Source organism: Pangasianodon hypophthalmus, chromosome 25 (assembly GCF_027358585.1).
Source record: "Pangasianodon hypophthalmus isolate fPanHyp1 chromosome 25, fPanHyp1.pri, whole genome shotgun sequence".
NCBI lineage: Eukaryota > Metazoa > Chordata > Actinopteri > Siluriformes > Pangasiidae > Pangasianodon > Pangasianodon hypophthalmus.
The window spans coordinates 6,013,939-6,031,045 of NC_069734.1; the positions used below are offsets into that span (position 1 = coordinate 6,013,939).

The following is a 17,107-nucleotide window of genomic DNA, read 5'->3' on the forward strand; positions in this document are numbered from 1 at the left end:
GGCTTTAACCATCAAAATATTGGATCTAAACATTATACTCTATATTGAAATATAGAATATATTCAGCACAGAAGTTCAGCAGTATAATGCAATACTTAGATAACTGCGCATATGAGTGAATCTGATCAACAAAATTCATTCTTGCATGTTGCATACTATGAGGAACAGGAATAGTTTATAATATACAGTATACAAGTGTGCAATTTAGAATGCAGTGAGTAATTTTTTTTTTAACACCAGGTAGATGTACAATCATGCAGAGTTTAGTTCTAGTCCATATCCACGTGATTGACAGCTGTAACTGAAGCCTTAACTGCTTAGTTGGGGTTCAAAAACTAAACTCTGCAGGAAATCAGGATATTAAAAGACCCTTGTTTGTCAAGAGAGGTTTTAAAAAGTGGCACCATGTGATGTGTGATGTCAATGATTGTTAGTGCAGAGACAAAACGATTAGCTGAAAGTAAAAGTTATTCCTTACAGCTAATCCGATCAGCAGAAGGAATAACTTTTACCAATGAGATGAAAAGCTGGTGAGTTATACAGACCTCTTTAGGGGAGTGGAGGGCTCCTGTGTTATGGACCCCGCCTTTTTTAACCTCCGCCTAGAAATCCCCATATGAGCCAGGTACTGACCAATGAAAGTGCGTCCCCTGCTGGAAGGAGCAGGAAGTGACACAAAGAGGGAGAGACAGAAACTGTAGAATAGTGATGTCTGGTTACATGAGTAAGCAGAGGATTAAAACAAGGACAAGGAGACCCACAACACTGGCAAGACTGACACCAAACCACCGGAGGGTGCAACCAGGAGCAGAAGCATGTGAAAAAGTCAAAGAAAAGTGTGGTTTTTTTTTTCCTTTCAGCTACCATGTCCATCTCAACACTAAGGAAAAGCATGACGGCTTGATGAATTTTTTATAGTTCTGTATAAAGGTGGAAAACACTTCAATTAACATTAAAATACTAAAAGGTTTGTGATATGCTCCAGCAGGCTAACATCATGACTAAATACCCATAGCTTTACTAAGAGAAAATGGCCTTCCAAATAAAACATTAGCTTTCCGCATATAGGTAGTGCCTGTCAGCTGAATAAAATGTCTTGCTTTGGCCAGGAGCTATACTTGGAAAGGCACATAGCAATTTGGTTACACTGGGAGGAGCTGAGCAGGCAAAGAGTGTCTGATGTATGTGGCAAACTCGGTCAAATTCTCATTTTCTTACAGTCTGAGCAGAAAAGTCATTCCTTTTTTGTTTATTCATAACTCAAATATGCATCTTCCAATCACAGATTGTACACATTTTTATTTTTTTTTTTAAAAAGAGCTGTGAACTCATGCAATGTGCACAAGCAATTCTATTTCCGGCTAAAGTATGTCATACTCCCACCTGAAGCATCGTTACCGATTTATGGCATGTCTGGGCAAATGTTATTGGCTAAGACACTGTTTGTGGATCAGTTTCTGAAGCCAGCCTGCTGTAGAATAACATTTCCGATGCCAGCACAGCTGAAGATTAGTGGGTCAAGTGAGGACTTACAGCAATATAACAGCAAAAGCCTTTTAAAACCGCAGGAGAAGAGCTCCTTAAAATACATTAACATTATATTATAATTTGCAACCTCTTCTATTAAATATCAAAATGTCTCCAGTTGACTTCCAAGTTGGCGTTTTATATTTAAAGCACATTTCACACAATAAAGTACTTCCAAAAAAAAAAAAAAAAACCCTGAAAAATCATTAAAAGGAAAATGCTAGAAGAAAATTCAGTGTATAGAAAGCTCAAAAGCTGCAAAATATGGCTGTAAACATGGGGGTAAAGTTGTAAAATTTAAAAGAAATGCTTTTAGTGCTTAAGAAGTAACCCGTAACACTAAATTAAGAAGATACAAATTTAATTTATGAAATTTAAAGGGTTAAATTTCACAGACGGTCTTTAATGTTCTTAATGTTCACATCCCTAGTAAATGTCTACATAGTGAGCACACTGATGATTCCGTAAACAAACTGTATCATAGTGATATACATGCTATACAAAGAGCGCTTTAAATCTGTACCAGGCTCATAGCCCCACCATGTGGATGAGGGAAGAGGAGATAAGTCTCTCAAGAACAAACAAACAAACTACCAAAAAGAGTTTCAGCATAAAAAGCTACCTAAAGCTATTTCTAGCTCTGCCTTGAAATAACAAAAGACAAACATTATTGTTCTTACTGCAGTTCAAAATACACACGTACACGCACACACACACACACAGGCTCTACTTACACATCATTGGCTGGAGTTTCATTTACTACGACAGAGGGCACTACAGGGGTTGAGCTGTGTGAGCTGGACTCAGATTCACTGGAGGAAGTGCTTACTGGATCATGGCTGATGGGAGAAGAGGGTAAAGGGGAGGATGGAGTGCTTGAGGGTACAGGAGAGGTGGTACATCTCGGACCTGGAAGAAAAACAAAAACCTTGCAAACTCACTATGTACTTATCTTTAAACAAGAGTGCAGGTGCATGGCATCAGTCAGGTGGCAGCTTAGAGGGCAAACTATAAAGCAAGATAGAGTACAATCTTAGCTCTGCTGGAAAATGTTTTTTGTTAATGTGTGACTCTAATGAGCTTTATGATGTAAATGAGAGACATTTCAATACTAATATTTGGACACTAATCCCAAGACTAACACAATTCCATTTTAACTGAAGCTGCATATAAAGGCTTAAATGTAGAAGCACCTTTCTTTTTGCTTTTATACCTACAAAAGTTCTTTTCCCACTGTAGTTCTGAATGACTATCTCAGCTGCATTAAGTCAGTCTGTGCCAGACTCATGTGAATGCTTTCTTTTTCCATCTGTGAGGACTAGAAAGCAGTCTAAAGCAGTGCTTCTCAAAGTGGATATAAGGGGTCCATGAAGCATAGCCTCTGCTGGAAATCACAACACACCATTGTCAAAGTTATATTTATTATTGAGTTCTTATAGTTATTAACTGGTTTGATTGGCCATTTGAATTGAATGGGTTTAGTCTAAATCTCAATAACTGAAAAAAGCAGGTCTAGAAATAATATCAGCATGGACCTAATGAGATGTGTTCATGGAAAGTTCATGAACAGAAACAGAATAAATATCCAGAATATTATTATACACATTTGAATAATGAGCCTAATATTTGAATAGCTCATAAAATAAAGCTTTGCAAAGAGGATCCCTGGCTGCAACAAGTTTGACAAGCACTGGTCTAGAAAAATGATAGGAATGATCCAAAGCATCACCGATGACTTCCTGTGTAATTAGTAACCACACCATGCCAAACGTGTGGGTGGAAATGTCATTAAAAATGGTTAAACTGTGTTCAGAGGCATTATCCATTCTTTGGTGGAAAAAAAATCATAAAACTGCAGTATGTATAGGCACATTGAAGCAACTCCATTTTACTGTATACAGTCACGGCAGCTAGCTAGCCAACATTCAACTATCGTAAGGTTAAGGTTCTTTGCTTTAATTAAGGTGATGTAATAGCATTCCTATAGCTAGCAAGCTGTTATGATCAGATTCAAAGCAGAAGTTCTACATACATAATTTTAACACCTACTCATCCATACAGTAAAACACAAGATTAAAATCAATGCTGATGTGAAACCAGAGTGTTTCAGTGTTTAAAATCTGTCCTCTGAGCATCTGAGCAGCAATCTGGTTATATGTTATACACAGGAAAAGAGCAGTATCAAACTTCGCCTGAAAAAAAATTGGTGCCTAATCCAAATAAAATTTTCTGTTGACTTCATCTAGAATGAGCTTTGACCTGAGTGGCTTGGAGAACGGTGAGTCTGATGTGAGACAAACCTGTAGTGGGACTGAAGGTAGAGGTCACAGAAGCAGGCAGAGAGGAAGCGAGTGAAACATCTGGAATATTCTGTGCCGAGGACCGTCGGCTCCTCCTGCCCTCCTGCTCGCTGGTCGTTGCTTTTCTCCTCTCCTTACGTGTAAGAGAACAGGATTCATCTGCATCTCCATCCTCGTGCTTCAGAGTGTTCTATAAAAAAAAAAAAAAAAAAAAAAAAAAAAACACACACATATAATCATGTCACTAGTATATGTATAACTCGTATGTATAGCACAGTGTTTGCACTTGCTGGTGTTAAATATACTGTTTGCAATAAATATCCATCACATGCTGTTATGCTGCTGTTCCTGTACCTCATATATTGTAAACTGCTGTTTGAGGTCAGGGTCAATGGCTTTGCTGCTTATGTGTTTCTCCATGATGCGCTCCATCCCCTGATGCTCCAGGCAGTCTGTCACATCGTAGAATGAATCCTGGTCAGGCAGAGCTGCTAAAGTCTGAGAGAGAAGGAGAAAGGCATGAAAATACAGTGGCTTGCATAAGTATTCACCTGCCCTCCCGGATCTGAAATAGACTTAATTTGGATTTTAATCTACATATTATAAGAATATCACTACATCAATTTTTGAAGCTTAGTGGTGGTAGTATCATGTTGAGCATTACCATTGGCTCCTTGGTTGCTTCGGTGACTAATGCACTCCTTACGTGCTCAGTGAGTTTTGCTGGACAACCTCCTTTGGGCCTCTAGTAATGGTTGTGCCATATTCTTTACATTTTTTAATAATTGGCTCAATGGTGCACTGTGGGATGTTCGATGTTTAGGATATATTTTATAACCAAAGCCAAAAAGCTACATTTCTGTTCTGCTTAGCAGGCTGGATTTTTCTGACTGTGCCATGGGAATGAGCTAAAATATATACAAGTTCACAACCTAAATCTAAGGTGTGCAGTCTAATTGCTACACTGATTAAGGTCACGATGTGGGGTGTGTGTGTGTGTGTGTGTGTGTGTGTGTGTGTCCACAAGGTACCTTGCTGATAAGGAGTGCGTGTACATGTGCTACCTTGTGGTACCTTGCTGATAAGGAGTGTGTGTACATGTGCTACCTTGTGGTACCTTGCTGATAAGGAGTGTGTGCACATGTGCTACCTTGTTAATAAGGGACATGGTGAAGACCAGGAGCTCTGTATCTGATCCATTCTTCTCCTCTAAAATAGCCATTAAGTATGACCAGGCCTTCACACCTGCAACAGCACGTCCAGAGTGAACCTCATCTCAAGCTTACACATATAAACATCCCTTCAAACTCTTCCTCTGAATGTGTGTGTCCATCGTGAGCTTTTTACCTCTTTTGCTATCCACCGTGTTGACAGCCTGAATAAGCAGCGGGCTGTTCGACTCTGTGTATTCAACAAACACTATGAGGAGCTTCAGTGCTGTCTTCACCACCAGCCGGGACTGAGAGAGGAGGATAGAGAGAGAGAGTCTGTACTTATGTCTCTTCTACAGCAGGTGGCGGTACCAAAACAGGAGACTTACTGCATTCACATTTTTTAGAATAATAAGGAAGCATGTGTACTCTTTCAGTACTGTGGTGTTTTTCACAGGGGAGTTCTAAAGGGCTGTTCTGTTACTGTATTAACCAAGTGTATTAAGTGAAGTTTAAGATAAGGACTGGCGAGGGATCATGTTCAGGACAGGGTTGGGCAATATGACGGTATAATATTGATATTGTGCTAAATTATGTTCATGCACAGAAGCTGCCCATAAAGTATGATTTGACACAATTTCATTTCCAGATCAATAAAATGCTTTGAAATAATAAAAAAAATTTTGACAAAAAAAGTAACATTTTAAAATCCACTCCTCACTGTCACCTTCTCCTCTCATTAGGCAAATGGACGCTTCTGTGATGTAGCTGTTATACACTTCTGAGTCATGAGAGGAAGTCTGAAGTCAGTCTTCAGATCAGTCCTTAAACCAGGAGATGAAGTTCGGTTGCGTTGCAACATCTGTTATTTTCACTTCCTCACTAACATGACGTCAGTGAGGATAAGGGGCTCTGCTCAGGATGCTTGCAGGAACCAGTGCAGTGTAGTGTGAAAAACTACTTCAGAGCTGTAAATAAACCCCAAGCACCAGGTGCTTCAGGTACGAGTATCAACTAAATACTCTTAACGCAGACCCAGAGCTTTATAGTGGCAATGAAGGATGAAAACAGTATCTATTTTCCACAAAAATATATGGATTTAGTCAGACGTTAACTTGCTGATTTTCATTAATGACTTTATTTTTATTCTTTTTAAAATGATGCTTAAATGTCACTTTATTTAACAGAGCTAAAGTGATTCATAAGCTGCAGTTACTGCAAACCTCTTACTCAATAATACCATGAATGTGTTAAGTGGAAGGTCATGGTCACACTAGCAACCCTTTCGCTCAGTGCTCCACCTTTTCCGTTTAGTTAACAGCTTTGAACACTGGAGTATTTAAATTCTGCTGCCCACAAACTAAGAACAGTCAGCTGCAGTCCACCACTAATTAGCCTATAAGGGTGAGTGTGTGTGTTTGTTGTGTTATATAATATGGTTACTCACCAGGCTGCCACAAAGTGTGTACAGCCACTGCACTGTCTCGTTATGGTTTATAACTCCATTCATCCCGTCCACGAACAACATGATTTGGCTCAAAGCTGCAACGCAACACAAACATACACACACTCAGAGCAAATCTTACTGACGCTACACTTTTTTATTATTATTTTTTGCTTTTCAGGTTCCAATAACTACAGGGAAGCATAAGATGGGAAGTTCATCAGCAAGGACCATGCTTCATTCTGCCGGATGTACAGATTTGTACTAAAAGCTGTTTGTTGTTCCAGTATAAACTTCCTGTCCCAGAGCCCACGCCAAAAAAACAACGCTGCAGAATACATGAGGTTACAAATCTAAAGGCTAAAACGGCGCAGCGTTTATATGCACTAGACATGAACCCTGGACAGTGCAGACAGACTGGAGGCCAAGTTAAACTAGCATGTAGAGTCTCTGTGCCAAGTTTTATGAGAGCTTACACTTAGCACATCACATCATGCTTTAGCTGTGTTTGGAGCATGAAATAAACTGAAATGAAAATTCTTGGCAGAAACCAAAATCAGAATTTAGGGGACATTGGACTAAAAGGCAAATTAATTATTAATTATTGTTTTATAAACTCTAATAATTTCTTTAGCTTTATACATGTTTACAAATGTTAAAGCACTAATAATTTAATGCATAATCAGAAAACAATGTCATTATTAACTTCACAAAATAATAACATAACAAAATATAAATCAATTATATATGGCTTCCAGGATATTATGGGCCAGGATGTTATGATTTTAGGTGGTGTATCAAACATCAGAGTAAGTTTTTCTGTCTATTATTATTATTATTATTATTGTTGTTATTATTATTTTTTTTTTACAATTTTACTCTCTCTACCTTTTTTTTGGACATTTTTAAAAAACTTTTGATGCACTACCAGAAAATATGTAGCCAAACCTTAAAAAAATAAAAATTAAATAAAATGACAAAATGTGCAAGCACAATATTAACTGACAAGCTAAAAAAAAAAGACCCACTCACCCATCTGACCCTTAGCCACACCCACTCACCCATTTGATCATTAGCCACACCCACTCACTGAACAAAAATATCCAATTCAAGCACTTCTCAATATTGCAACTGTCTCTTAAACCACTATTTATAATTCTCATTATAGCTTAGGTCTAAAGTGGTACAATTTGATATTGGTATATTTAAAAAAAATTTAAATTAAAAAATATATTCTGGATTTTTTTGTTCTCTGTCACAAGAGTTTTCATGTTTAGACAAAAATTCCAGTGCAGTTTCACTTTTTTTCCACTTTTTATTTTTTGGACCTCCCACCTCGAAGAATGTAGTTCTGGTAGTTGTGGTCTGCCTCTACGCCCACTTTTATAAAGCAGGTCAAGCCATCAGAATTCACAAACTCTGGTACCAGGTCCTTATCATCCTGCAAGACAAATAAAGAAACAAGTGGCTTGTTTGTCTTTAATAGTCTATGATTCAGTCTAATGTACTATGTGTATTTTATATTTGTATTGTAGATAATTAAATCTATTGTGTTTTGACAAGATAATTAAATCACATTATCTATTGATTACAACAAATTACTCCAAATATTAATCCCCAAACACAGGCAAACTTGAATTTTAATATAAACTGATTAGACCACAAATATGAACCAATTAGCAAAGGATGGGGGTGGGTATTTACGTACAGCACTGTAAACAATAAAAATAGTAATGATCACGATGTCCGAGCATTAGTGCAATATGTAAGAACAACTACATGTTTTTTTCCCCTTTAATTCATCATCCATTTGTACATTTCAGCATTGAACTGAAATTCATAATCCCAGAACACAGACCACAGTCTCACGCAACTGATGCAGGCTTTCTCAGTCAAAAGTCTCGGCAGCTGTAATTGTGCATGACCTTCAAATAAACGTTCCCTACAAGTACAAGTGCCAAGATGTAACAACTGATTAATCATCATAAAATCATGCCAGTAGACATACAAACAACAAAAGAAACAGGTTGTTCTACAATTCTTGAAGATCATAGCTGAAGACATTTTTTTTATCCTGTCAGTGCTATCATGTACTCAACTCATTGTGTGCTCACCTGAAAGAGTTGCTTTAATGAGAAGAGGGAACGACGCAGTTCAGGCCCCTGGGAGTTATACAGCTTCTCTGCAAGAGAAAGAACAAAAGTGTTGATACGATATCTGGTGAACCATCAAATAGGACAATGAGTCTTTCACTGAAAAACCAGGATCTGTTATTTCAGCCCTGCATTCCATGACTTACTGAACAACAAATCCATGTCTTAGCCTCGTTAAAGAGAGAGAAGTAGTGGACAGAGATCACTAGATCATATACAGACTACCAACAAGATGCTGTAAAACTAAATGTACATGGGCCTGTACATTCTTACCCTGATAACTGGCCTCTCAAGAGCCACTGAAATTGCACAAAATTGTGGTGTATAATCTTGTCTTTTCTGTCAAGTTTAAAGTACACAGAGCTTGTTGGCATAAATGGCCTAGGAGCCTAAGCCCTCCCTCTCTAAGAAAAAAAATCTAAATAAAAATAAAGGTATAATTTTTGGCCATCCACATCATCTTATTTGCTGTTAACAAATGGCTTGAAGTGGATTTTTTTCTGAACCAAAACCAGCAGCACCATAAGAAGAAGAAGAAGAAGAAAAAAGAAAATGTATGAAAAAGGCTGGGGCTCACTTTTTTCTCCTTTGAAGGAAATACTAGAAGTAAATAGACTAAGCACACATCGTACAATCAAATTACAGATTACACAAAGAGAAACAATGGAAGTGTAAGGTTCTGTTTCCGCTGCTTGCTATTTGGAAAAGACGGCATGATTACTGACTTGAAACATTTGACTTAAAACAGTGGTGCTGTCTATGTCAATAAGTGTGTGTGTGTGTTTTCCTCTGTGGACGTGTAAAAGTTTTATATCTATATGATGAGACTCTGCTACGAGCCTCCACTCTAATGGTGTAGTGATAGTAAGAGTGTGTTACTGATTGGTAGTAAAAATTTTTTTAGCCCTCCTGTTCAATATCCCAACCAACTGTCACTGCATACACAAACCCCATACAATGAAATTCTTTCTTTGCATATTCTAGCTTGTTGGGAAGACGGGGTTAGAGCATGGGTTAACCAATGTAGGGTTAAAAGTTATGATCAAGGGTCCAGACGTTGTGAACTTACAACCTATCAGTAGCTACACAATGCACATTCAGAACAACTAAACAGATTACCTTTCTAATTGCCATTTAAAGCATATCATAGCACAAATAATGAGTTAAATATTCAAAACCTGTTATTAAAATGGGTAAATAGGTACTAAATCTACAGCACCCAAGTCACAAAATCTAAATCTATTACCATACCCAAGTCACAACATCACTTAAGTAGTTAATAAATCAAAACCTTTGCCTGAAAACATTATTTAAAAATCAACTGAGAATGAACGTCATGTCTACATCCTAGTCCATTTATGACTAGAATTTTGTTAGTAACCTCAAATAAATGAGATTATATAATAATTATGACAGACCTAACCAAAGTGAACGTTATTAAAAATGCAGCTAGGCACACAAGTAGCTTGTGGAGGAATCCTAAATGTGACATTTTTTCCACATAAAAATGGCATAAATGAGTACAGAGAAGCATGGACAAAAACTATAACTGAAAAAGCTTTATTATAATTATCATCAACCACCATTATTAGTTAATTGTCATGGCATGAAAATTTAAAGGAGTGGTTTGAAATTTTTAAAGCTAATTTTAGCCCTGCAATCATCATATAATTATAGGACAAATTGTGAGTCACAACACTGTCATGGAATGGAAATTGCTAGTTTCTTCATTTCAGGCTACTGTTTAGATCATTTCTGGCCCTGAAATTTGCTCCGCCCCCAGTCGAAACAGAGATGTTCAGCTTTGCGGCATTTTCTTAAGAGGCAACACATGAGGCATGTGTAATTTCAGTTCAGTTTCAGTTTTGAGGAACTTGCTATTGAAGATTGCCTCAAAGGCAGCACAGGGCTGTAAAAATGACAAACCGCTCCTTTAAAGGCAGCGCAAGTCAACACAGAAAACCTAGGAAGAATTGAACTTTGGTGGTTCTTTTGAGTTCGTAATAATAATAATAATAATAATGATTCAGAAGTAATTCAGCAGAAAAGAAAGATGCCAAATTATTCTGTGTGATTACTATAATAGTAAAGGATAATACATATTGAATGGAAAACAATATAATACAGACAAATATAAGACGACAAATGTTTTCATTTACTTTTGCAACTACAAATTGTAGTTTAATCTAATCTGTTTTTTTGTATTTATATCGCACTTAAGATGTTTATTTACTCACTCTCCTACTTACTGGCAATCATGACATGGGAGAAGTGTCATGAACAAGGTGTACATGACACAGCTTGTGGCCTTAAACCACAAAATCCAAGCCAGCAAAAATAAAAGGTGTTAAGATAAATCAGCAGCCTTATCCATACAAGTTGTTTGGTAATAGAATGAAAAAACATAGGCAATCCATACAAGCTGCGACTTGAGGCCTGCTATACTTTCTCCCACAGACGGATTTACAGTCCAACTACTTTTCTTTTCATTGGAAGTGTTTTCCCTTGATATTACACAATGCCAAGGAGCAAACATGTTCTGGCTGAACCATGCAATACAGGCCATAATAACAATGTCCAATAACAGCACTGGCATTTAAGCAGAGCAACTTTACACTTTTTATTTTTCATACCAAACTGAAAAACAGCTTGTGAAGGCTTTAGTTGAGAGAGAAAGACATTCTGCCTTTCGGGGCAGTTTATTATGCAGGAATTTTGATCTCCAGTTTGATCATGTTAAGCCTGTTAAATAACAGCTGGCCATCTAGCACGCGGCGCTCTTACTGCCATGGCCCGGGTTCGATTCCCGATCAGGGAACCAACCCCAGCCATTGGAGGGTTGCACGAGCCAGTGAACTCTCAGTGCCATTCCCAAGCCCGGAAAACGGGGAGGGTTGGGCCAGGAAGGGCAGCAGTCATAAAACTTGCAACAGAATCAAAATATGCGTACGGGTGATCCATTGTGGCGAACACAAAAGAGGAAAAGAAAAAAAAATAGTTGGCCACCATCATGCGATTATAGTTCTGTTAATTCCAGCAAGGCATCACTAAACAGTTGCTTATCGGATCATTAGAGTCTACACTCTTACTCTAAAGGGCTCTTTGGTTTGTTCACTTGGGCTATGTAGAAATGGTACCTAGTAGGTACCAAGTAGGAAAGCTAGAACCTTGAATAATCCCTTGAACCCTTTCTAATGCGTAGTCCATACCAACATGTTAAATTCTGAAAACACTGGTATCTTTGGTAGTTTTCCTGAAAGTTTCCCCTGGCATGCTGGGCAGGTACACTGGGTGTCTGGCTCATGATCTTTACATTATTTCTGCCATTTTTGTTGGTTTTGACAACACGAAAATAAAACACTTTATTAAAAGCTTTCTTGCACATTATTAAAAACTTTCTTGCACATTCCAACATCGCTTGCAGTCAGACATTGAAATTAAAGTACCTAATAGCATGCAGGCCATAACATAAGATTTATGTCATTTTGATCATCCTCACACAGGGAGTCTTCATGTCCTCTGGATATGAGTGGGATCATCCTAGAGGACACCACTCCCATCAGGATAGAACGGTTGCATCATAGGTCAAAGGCAATCAATCTGAAGGACTTTGTATTGATTTGCAGTGACTCTTCCCTTTAACTGGACCCATGCTGTGGCAGCAAACCATCTCGCACAGCATAGCTGTTTTTTTCCATTAATTTGTTTCCTTTAATTTGGAAGTAGGGAGGAAAGGACAGATCACAATCCCACCCAGAACTCTGCGTGTTTGTCTAACCTAAACATAGTCATGGTTTGTTCATTACATGCACAAGTGTTTAACTTGGAAATAGGAAATCGTAAACAGAATGTCCTTTCCAGCCCAATCTTGCTCAATTAACACCTTTTGCCAGTTATATTGAGAGGAAGCCACTTGCATTGTGAAACTATTTTCATCAGCAGTCTTTAAGTCATGCCATAACATGTATACTGAAAGCTTTTGATGAAATAAGAAAAGTGGTATCAATAAAAAATTGGTTAAAAGCCACAAACATCCAGGCACAAGCACCGTCTTGAACACAGCTACAGTATACAAACAAGAGGACTTGAACTTCTCCACATTATAAACATGCCAATCCAATCCATCATCTAATTAATTTATAGCCATTTATGTGTGTACATTACATAAGATACTGCATAATAAAAGTATGTGAATTCGTTCAGAAAAAGAATTCGTTTTTTTATGCCAAATTTGTCTTGGCTTAACAGCACTCCACCCCATAATCTATGCTAATGGCTCATGACAATATTATATATTTTTGGTGACTGGATTCCTGAAAAGTGAGCAACATCTTAGCTCGACTTTGCGAGGAGCTTTTTCTGACATGATTTTCTCCCGGAAAACGTAGACTTGTTTTTGTGGACTGCTTTGACGACCAGCAGCCTGGTGGTTTCTCATGACAGCCATGTGAGGTAATTACTGCCCATGTGTGCGCATTTGCACAGAAATAGAGAGAGAGAGAGAGAGAGAGAGAGAGAGAGAGAGAGAGAGAGAGAGAGTCAGGAAGATGTAGTGTCACAGAGCTGCGGTGTGTGTGTGTTTCTTCATGAAGGAAGGAAGGCTCCAAGCGCAGAACTCATGGCTACTAGAGGGTGATGTAGCACCACCAGGCCTGTTCGATGATGATAACACAGGGGGAGAGAAAGAAGGACAGAGAGACAGAGACAATCAAATGGACCCAAAAGAAACCGAATGCGTAAACCTAGATATAGCTTAGTACACACAAATCCACAGACAGTAGTTGCAGCATGGGTGGTTACCCATTCAGGACATTTTAGGCAAATTAACATGCAAAAACCACTGTCAACCACTGTCTAACCTCTTAGTCTTCCCTAGTTACTCTTAGGATAGAACTCATAGCTCATATCAGTTTTTTTTTTTACCTTTATGAGCTCTTAGAAATTAAGGTTGAATCTAAAACCTCCTTAGGATAAACATTTTAAATGTTCTATGTAGAACTCTGAGTGTTTTGCTGTCAAAGAGGATAGCAAGTAAAACTGCCTTAGCAAGCTACAAACCACGAATGATCCACCATTTTAAAAAAAAGTGTATAAAAAAGGGTGAGGGTGAGATGGGCGTCATCCTGTATTTCTTTAATCTGTTCACGTTGACACAGGTTCCCTTGCTATATTGGAGAAAAATCTTTACCAAGTATTCCACAGAATGCATGTTCAGATTCTGATAGCGAAAGTAATCAGACACAAATGCTTACAAGGCTATTATTCTTCTATTTAACATAATATTAAAAGGATTCTCCACCTCGATTGGATAGCAGTTCGTTCAGAATGGCCTCTATCAGTAAAGTCTATCCACTGAAGTGTATACATGAATGTTTTTATTCCGCAATCAGTCAGGTTATTAACGTATTATTAGAGTGCTCCTAAACATAGCTACTCTTATTTTGGATTAAATTAACAGATTGCTGTTAGCCTAATAGATAGAGCTGAGAGTGTAGCTTATTGACGCAATATATATATAAAGGCAGAAAGGCAGCACCGGTGAAGCCTGACCAAGAGTTTTTTTTTTTTTTTAACCATTGACAGAAGACTCATTGTCTAAATGTGCAGCCTTCACCAGGGGGTTTATCCAAAGCAGTCCGAGAACAAACAAAAGAGACAAGCAGTTCCTACATCTTCTGCTCAATGTTCTCATCTGTATGGGCTTTTCACAGAGTCCTGGAGATTTACTGAACTGAATGTTTGTGGTTGAGGAGAAAACAAGAGAACAAAAAAAGAGAACGTGAGACAGTGGAAAAAAAAAAAAAAAAAGAGTCACATGAGGACAACAAATTACAAACATTTAGAACCAAAGGGAACTCAAGAGCTTTCTTTAGCCAAACACGGCAACTGTTTTGTTCAAGTCTAAACAACTACACTGGAGGGATTTACCTTCACGACAAATAAAAAGGGTCATATTACTGAATGGAAATGCCTGAAAAAACCAAAAGGAACAATAGGCATGTTTCCACCATAAATAAGAACGAATGTTTCTTCTCCTCAGGCAGTGAATTTCCAGGTCACAGCATTTAGAGCCTTGTAATATCCCAACTCCTTACAAGAACATTGGATATCATCTTATTTAAGCCAACAGAAAAGATGCTACATGCAAACAAGGACATAAATGACTGCTAGATTTATTACATTCCAGTAGGCCAATTAGTTCTGCCTTCTGACACTGTAAACATGGTAAATAAGCCATATCCTTGAACATAGGAGGTCTTGGCTGCTTATATTTTGCAAGATACTGACCAAACAGGCATAAAAAATAAAAGACAATAAAACATACTTATGATGGAAAGGTACTATTACAACAAATGTGTCAATCAATTCACTCTCTCGTTTTAAACACCATAAAAATCATAAAAGCTGTAAAGGCCAACTGGAGTGAATTCGGGGCAAGATATCTGAAAAACTAGGGATAAACTAGTAGCAACAAGGCGTATTCTTTTGTTTTCACAAGTGAGTTCACAATTATCACAAATATCATGTTAATATATTAATAGTAATAGTTAAAAAAAGGGCTATAACCATGGCCAAAGACTTAATGAGAGCCACAATCTGTGTTATCTAGATATTGTAAATAATAGAATTGATATGTTCATGATTTTGCATATTTACGACAAAAAAATGAATTGTTCTCATTGAACAAAACATATGCAAACATTCTATTCTAGGAAAAAGTAGTACAGCAATTTAAAAAAAAAAGTGCATGTAAACTTTGAGTGTTTATATCTTAACAAAAACATAAAATTCCCCCCCCACAAGTGCCTGGTGTTTACCGTAAAAATCTGTATACAGTTTTGACTGCAATCGAGCTAAACATAATGGGTGATTAAGTCTACGAGCTTGACCCTTATATTATCTATGAATCTTAAGTGTCCTAATCAGCTACTCTGAGCTCAGCTGAAAATCATCACTACCAGTCATCACTGCTGATTGGGTAGTATTGGAATGCATTTGTTTCCATCACTGTTTCCATATTGAAATTGCTAAACAAGAGGTGGAAGAAGGAAAAAAAACAAAAAAACAAAACAAAACCAAAAAAAAACACCTTCCCAAACTACCAAGGTCCGGTCCTCGTTGCTAGTTATGCCCATGATAGCAGTTCAAAAGTTTGCATTTCCCTTTCTGAAACCGAGACATTTTCTAGAAATTGAAACTGCCTCCAGCTTGTGCATTAACATAATATTGACTTCACATCATGAAGTATTTCAAGCATTTAATAATCATTTTGAACTGCAGATGTGAGAACTGACAGAATTAAAACCTAACTCTGGTTAATGTTGTGTAACAGAGGGGGTCAGCCAACAAGGTGATGAGTAATGAAAGACTGAGATGAAGAAACTATACAAGGTCGCTTCCGCACGACTAGAGCCAGTCTGGAATCACAGTGGACAGGATTTCTCAAACTGAAATTTCTGTAAACTGTAAGCTTCATACGCTGCCTTTTAACATAGATTTGACAAATAGCCCATAAACAGGCAATCAGATTTCATTATGACGTGACCACCAGTGGAAATAAAGTACGTCAATGTGTGTACTGAGCGTGGATCAGGTTTTAAATTTTGATTTTAAACAGATACATACTTCGATCCAAGTATGTAAAATGGAAAAAAACAAACAAACAAAAAAAAACATGAAGTTTTACTAGACCTGCCTGATATTTAGCTGAATATAAAGATCACTACAATTTCACCAAATACCATACAGCAAACACTGGAAGTACATACAATCTTTCAAATTAAATTGAAAGCTGGCAGGTATTCTATCTTTGAACTATGTGTCTATATTGAGAGGATTATTTTGGCTATCCATTCTGTTTCAAGTCAGGAAACCTATCCCGTATCTCTGCTCAGAAGTTCTATCAGAGTTCATTGTCTACAAATCTCTGACACAGGATGTCACAAATGAGGGCAGAAAGGGGAAAAATGCACTAAATGCACTAAAAATAGTAATAAGTATACAGACCATTAACACGGCTGGACAAATCGGTCCAGGACAAGCAGATCATCTTTGAGCTACTAGGTTTTTATTAAACAAAACTTTGAAACATTTGATATGTATTTTTCAATATAACCACACACTAGTTCGTTCATATAGGTTATTTCTTGGCGAGGCGACTCTGCTGTAGTTAACTTATTTTTCCTTGCTAGCTTGCAAGGTCTCAACATTCCTCAGATACGGCTTTAAGATTATATCTCTCTTCGTTAGTATTAAAAGTAAAAACCTTCTTTTCAATTCTGCACATGTTAAAGTCTAGTATAGTGTTCATCATTACTGCAAAAACAAATCAGTGGCAATCACATACTCGGTGTTATTAACTCACTTTTCTGTATTTTTATTTCATTTATTTTTTTTATCCTGATAGGATGCGAAAACACCAGCACTTCCTCCTGTTGTGGTTAAACATGTGCATAAGAATAGATCATTACTCTGACCTCAAGATAGGATGCTGCCTTTGAGTCAATGAAAATAGAGAACTCCACAACAGGC

General features: G+C 37.5%; 1 protein-coding gene across 12 annotated transcripts in view; it reads right to left on the minus strand.

Moving 5' to 3' along the window:
- fhod1 (formin homology 2 domain containing 1) overlaps window positions 1-17,107 on the minus strand; it is a 54,176-nt gene that overhangs the window by 20,113 nt on the left and 16,956 nt on the right. For 8 of the 12 annotated variants that reach the window (XM_034299559.2, XM_034299557.2, XM_053229430.1 and 5 more), the window contains 9 exons: window positions 8,537-8,604; window positions 7,758-7,863; window positions 6,426-6,520; window positions 5,175-5,286; window positions 4,978-5,072; window positions 4,182-4,325; window positions 3,828-4,017; window positions 2,262-2,436; window positions 546-653 (listed from right to left, as the gene is read on the minus strand). In XM_034299559.2, coding sequence (XP_034155450.1) covers window positions 546-653; window positions 2,262-2,436; window positions 3,828-4,017; window positions 4,182-4,325; window positions 4,978-5,072; window positions 5,175-5,286; window positions 6,426-6,520; window positions 7,758-7,863; window positions 8,537-8,604 — 1,093 coding nt within the window. The remainder of the gene's footprint in view (window positions 1-545; window positions 654-2,261; window positions 2,437-3,827; window positions 4,018-4,181; window positions 4,326-4,977; window positions 5,073-5,174; window positions 5,287-6,425; window positions 6,521-7,757; window positions 7,864-8,536; window positions 8,605-17,107) is intronic. The other 4 variants (XM_053229434.1, XM_034299562.2, XM_034299561.2 and 1 more) reach the window with 2 other exon arrangements.